Source organism: Rhincodon typus, chromosome 2 (assembly GCF_021869965.1).
Source record: "Rhincodon typus isolate 14 chromosome 2, sRhiTyp1.1, whole genome shotgun sequence".
NCBI classification, from domain to species: domain Eukaryota; kingdom Metazoa; phylum Chordata; class Chondrichthyes; order Orectolobiformes; family Rhincodontidae; genus Rhincodon; species Rhincodon typus.
In genome coordinates this window covers 84,766,191-84,772,190 of record NC_063333.1, presented here as the reverse complement: position 1 = coordinate 84,772,190, position 6,000 = coordinate 84,766,191, and the positions used below count along the sequence as shown (strand labels likewise).

Genomic DNA, 6,000 nt, shown 5'->3' with positions numbered 1-6,000 from the left:
AGATATTGGAAAGATTTGTGTAAATATGAATATAAAGATTTTATAAATCAGTGTCACTGTGTTTGAAGTTTTAGCCATTTTGAATTTGTTTTTTTGTCAAATTTAAAGGTACTTTTATTGAAGGCTTTGCTTGAACACAACTGGTTTATATTGGCAATTTAAGGCTATTGTCCATAAATTTCTGTCCATCTTTTATTTTCGCCCTCACCGTCTAAGGATGTTCAAAAATGCACCAACTGCACAAATGAGGTCCTGTAGAAATAACGGATCCATATTTGTCCCCTGATAATACTTACCTGACTCTCTATCTGTGCAAAGAGATGGAACTCATCAACAAAATGAGCTTCATGGTCTTCTCGTGCTACAAGGTGTTTATTCCAATATTGGGAACTTTTCCCTTGTGACAACAAGAGTTGCCATGATCTCTTAAAATGTTGGGGGGTAATAAGCAGGAAAAATGGCCGTTGTGTTTATTCTACATTTCTTCTGTTTGACAGCTTTGAATTATTGAGACTTGGCGTCCACCAAAGAAATTAAAAGTGAAAACTTTACTGTTGAAAATAACATGAATTGTAAAGAAATACAATCACTGCCATCTTTTCTCTTGTTCCAGCATTGTGTTGTTGCTAATGATTGTCATCCATGTGGACCGATCTTAAAAACCTATGCTGGTGAAGTACTGAGATTTGTCGGTGGCATAGGTCTTTTCTTCAGTTTCACTGAGGTCAGCAAATTTCTGTTTTTGTTTAAAAGGCATTTAAGTACTTCTGTTAACATTAGGAGTGATTTTCACATCCAAGTTGTGAAAAATTTTTTCTGCAGAAGGGTCTAGGTCTGAAACGTCAGCTTTTCTGCTCCTCTGATGCTGCTTGGCTTGCTGTGTTTATCCAGCTCTACACCTTGTTATCTCAGATTCTCCTGCATCTGCAGTTCCTATTATCTGTGAAAAATTGAAATAGTTTTCATGCTTTGTATTTATTTCATTGTATAGAAAGTTCATATTCCATTGTTATGGAGTTCTACTTTATATAGTATGTATATTCAGGAGAATTTCCAAACGTAGTTATTAGTTGTTTGGTATGGCAGGTGAATGTTGCAGTGGACACCATGATTTAAGCAGTGTCCTAAGGTTTATCCTGAATAATTTCAATATTTCTAATGCTCCTGTTTTTGAAAAGTTTTTCTTTTGACGAGCTTACTAAGTTAGCTACCAGCACTTCTGTTTTGCTCCTATTCTATTGATTTCAAGAGTTGTTTGTGTTGTAACAACTGTGATATTTTCTGCAAACTGGACCATTGTGGTTTTGTCTTTTGTGTTTTTATTTTTAAGTAGATGTATGTTCAATGATGGAGAAGTTGTTGCACTACAGTTACATGACTTGAGAGGTGACAGCAGAAAAATATGATTAATCTTACATTTATTATAGAATCACAGAATTGTAACAGTGCCAAAGGAGGCTTTTTGGGCCGACTGTGTTGGCATTAGCTCTCCAAGTGAGCATCATGGCTTAGTGCCACTCTCCTGCCTTTTCCCATTTCCTTGCATACTGTTCATATTTAAATAATTACTTATTCCCCTCTAACACCACAATTGTGCCTGCTTCTATCACTCTTGAAGGCATTGCAATCCTAATCCAGACCATTTGTGTGTGAAAAAAGATTCTTTTCTCACGTCACAATTGCTTCTTTTGTATAAAAAGCAAAGAACAGTAGAAACATAAAAACAGAAATTTGTGGAACTCAGCAGATCTGTGGAAAGAACACAGAGTTAATGTTTTGAGTCCAGTGCCCTTTATTCAGAACTGATAGCATCTAGGAAAAGGTGGCATTTTTGCTCCTGTTTAGTTGGGGGTTTGGTTTAGTGAATGGAGAGGGACAGAAAAAGACAGCCCTGCTGCTGTGCTCCAGCTAGACTTAATGCAAGCTGGACGAGCAACACCTCATTTTCCAGTTGGGTATATTATAGCCTTCAGGACTCCATATCGAGTTTAATGCTACCTTCAGGACTGAAGAAAGGTAATACCCGAAACGTTGACTTCTCCTTTCCTCCAGATGCTGCTGGGCCTGCTGCGTTCTTCCAGCCTCCTGTTTGTCTACCTTGGATTCCAGCATCTGCAGTATTTTTTTGTCTCTAACCAAGTCCTGTCATGATATGGATTACTTTCAGTAGTCAAACCGTTTTTGCCTACTCATAACCCCTGGCTTACTATCTCCATCCCTTTTGTGTGCCTAACTGTTTCTGTCTCTGTCTCACTGGGTTCTCTTTCCACCTATCCACTCATACCTTTCCCCGCTATCTCTCCGTCATCTGTATAAATTCCACCTTTTCCTAGCTGCTATCTGTTCTGAAGAAATGTTAAATCTGTTTTCTCTCCACAGCTGCTGCCAGAGCTGCAGTCTGAGCTTTTGTGTGCTTTCACAAATCATTTTCAGTCTGAGCCCTCTCATTCTTGATCCTTTTACGAATGAGAAGTTTCCTACATTCTATTCTGCCCAGGCTCCTCATGATTTTGAAATTTTCTTCTAGATCTCCTCATGGCTTCTCCCGCATCAAATAGTCCTATACGCTTCAATCTTACCTAATAACTGAAGTTTCTCATTGCAGGAGCCATTGTTTTAAATCTGTTACGTTCTTTCTAATGCAATCATATCCTTTGTATAGTGTGGTGCCAAAACTAGAAAAAAAAAACAAACTCCAGGTCTTGTACAAGTTCAACATACTCCTCATTTTTTGTGATCATGTTATTCAACTTATGTTCAATGGATAATTGAATTTAAAAGAACTGGTTCAGCCATTGTCTAGCATGAATCAGACTTTTCTTCCGTTCTGACATGGTTACCCTTCAATAAATTCCCTTTGGAATTTCAGCCCAAGAGTATAATAAATGTATATAATGTTTTACAGCTCCCAAAACAACGAAAATTTGAAACACCTGAAGAATGCATTCTGTAATTACCAAACTTTTTGATGATGTATTAATTTGGGATTGAGTATTGTAGTGTGCTACTGATCTGAACACCACTTCATTAAGTAATATGATCTCAGATTGAAAGTCAGCTTGATTTGATCCTTCTTAAAAAATATTTAATGTGGTAGTCTTTCACTGAATTACAAGAGCCCACAATGCTGCAGATTTGGCTTTAACAATAAAACAAAATTTGAAGACCCAAATGATTTGAAGGTAGAATAGAACAAACCAAGCTATTTCATTATAACAAAATTTGATACATTTTGATAATTGTGGCAGAACAAAACACCATCCATCCCAAACCATCACTTAACAGTGCGCAAGCACCAGAGAGAGTCCTGTTCTCCATCACGTCTAATGGTTTGACTTAACTGTGTTTGTTTCAGTTCTTGGCCTTAAGCGTTTGATATCCTCTGCCTCAGTTATACCCTCCACTGAAGTTAAACATTCATAGCTTCAAATCACTCTTTCCAGTTTCCTAACTAAACACTTCTGGTCTGGAATTTTCAACCTAAAACTCTCGCTGAGGTAACCTATTTCCTAAATATTCTAAACTAATACCTTTCCCCAAGAGAAGCTGTTCACCCATTGGTCTTCTGTAAACTGACACAAAAGCTTTCTCATCTATGGATTTTCCGAAGCAAAAGTCACTTTGGATTGTGCTAAATCAGAAGCAGGCTAATATATTTTTGTGTTTCTTTTTCCCCTCTGAAAATCTCTCACGACACAAACTACGTGATCACTCCAAGAGTGCTCCCAATCAGCTGCTTGTAGACTCATAAATATTTATAGCCCAGAAGGAGGCCATTTTGTCAATTGTTTCTATACCAGTCAACAAAGATCTGACTACATTGATCTTATTTTCTGATTTTTGGCCCAAAGCTCTGGAGGCTATGGCAATGCAAGTAAATATCTAACAATTGATTAAATGTTACTGAAGTTTCTGACTCAACCACTCATTCAGGCAGTAAATTCCAGACACTCACCACTTCCAGTTGAAAATATTACTCTTCAACTCCCTTTTTAGCCTTCTTTCTCTCACCTTAAATCTGTGCCCTGGTTATTGACCCTCCACGAATGGAAAAAAAATGCCTTCCTATTCACCATATATCTCACACTTCTATCAAGTCCTCTCACAAGTCTCCTGCTCCAAAGTAAACAACTCTAATCTATCCAATATTTCCTTCTAGCTCAGACTCTCCTACCCGGCTAGGATCCTGGAAAAACTCCTCTGCATACTCTGTGGTGCAACAGCATCCTCCCTATAATGTGGTGACTGGAATATTATGATGCCTTCCCTAGCCCAATTCGAGTTTCATACAGTTTCACCACAACTCCTTGTTTTTGTATTCTATACCTCTGCAAGTGTCCCTTGTGCCTTCTTAACCACCTTATCTACTTTCTACTGTCAGGGATCTGTGGATATGCATATCAAGGTCACTTTGATCTTCAGTGCTTTTCAGGGTCCTGCTACACATGGTGCAATCCTTTGCCTTGTTAGCCATCTCCGAGTGCACTACCTCCCACTTTTCCGGGCTGAATTCCATTTGCCACCGCCCTGCTTGGCTGACCAGTTGGTTGATATCCACTTTGTTATTTACCAAGCTACACTTGTGTTATCTGCAGACTTCTCGATTGTACCCCCTGCATTTATGTCCAAGTCAAAAGTGTACACCACAAGCAGCAAGGGCACTGTGGAACCCCACTGGACACAAAATTCTCATTGCAGGAACGTCCATCTACCATCACCACCTGCTTCTCTCTCAGCCAATTTTTGATCCAATGTCTTACTTTGCAATGAGCTCTTACTTTTTTGACGAGTCTGGACCATGAGGGACCTAATCATAAGTTTTGCATAAATCTATTGTACACCACGCTATTTGCATTATTCTTATCTAACTCCTGGTTACTTTCCTTGAAAAATTCAATCAAGTTTGTCTGTTACCTCTCTTGCAAATCTATGCTAACGATCATATAGAAAGTGAATCTGGGGAATTAATAAGTGCTAAATAAGAGATGGCTGATGAATTGAATAGGTATTTTGCATTGGTCTTCACTACAGATGAAACAAGTAATATCCCAGGAATAGCCATAAATCGAGAAAGGGTAGGAGGTCTTTTTAAGAAATTTATCAGGAAAGTGGTTGGAGCAAATTGTTATAGTTAACTAGCCCCCAGGTTTTGATGGACCTCCTCCGAAGGTCTTAAGAGAAAATAGCTTGTGAGGTAGCTGATGCATTGGTTTTCACTTTCCAAATTTGCCTTGATTCAAGAAAGATTCTACTAGCTTGGAAAATGATGAACGAAACTTCTTTATTCAACAGCGGAAGGAGATGGCGTTCAGGAAACTGCAAGCTAGTTAGCTTAATACTTATTATAGGGAAAATGTTGGAAGTTGTCATTAAAGATGTTATAGCAAGGTGCCTACTGAAGCTGAGGATGATCAGGCAGAGCCAACATGGTTTTGGGAAAGGGAATGTTCAAGAAGTAGTACGTGCTTTGGGTAAAGGATTAACAGCAAATGTACTCTATTTAGATTTTCACAAGGCAGTTGCTTAGGTGCCAAATCCCAAAATGACTGGTGTAAGGGATGATGAATTGGCATGGATAGAGAAAGTAGACGTAAGTAATTTTCTGCTTTGCAACATTGAATAAGTGTGGCATAAGAATCAATGCTTGGCCTCAATTTTTTACAATGTATGTAAATGACATTGATAAAGTAATGGAAGGTATGTTTGCTAAATTTGCTGATGATACAAAATTAGGTAGAAATGTACATTGGGAAAAAGACAACAGGAAGCTGCAAAGGGATGTAGGTGGTGTAAGTGAGTGGGCAAAGATCTGGCAACTGGAGTGCAACGTGGGAATTGAATATAAAACTAGAGGGGTAATGCTTCGGCTATACAGTTATTTGGTGAGACCACATCTAGATTACTGTGTAAAATATTATTTAAGGAAGCATGTAAATTCATTGGAGGCAGTTTGGAAGAAAATCACTTGACATATACCAGGATTGGTTGGGTTGTCTAATG

General features: G+C 38.4%; 1 protein-coding gene across 1 annotated transcript in view; it reads left to right on the top strand.

The window, feature by feature from the left end:
* tspan13a (tetraspanin 13a) overlaps positions 1 to 6,000 on the top strand; it is a 33,149-nt gene that overhangs the window by 24,382 nt on the left and 2,767 nt on the right. Inside the window, exon 5 of the mRNA XM_048615731.1 lies at positions 513 to 724. Within this exon, the coding sequence (XP_048471688.1) occupies positions 513 to 724 (212 nt within the window). The remainder of the gene's footprint in view (positions 1 to 512; positions 725 to 6,000) is intronic.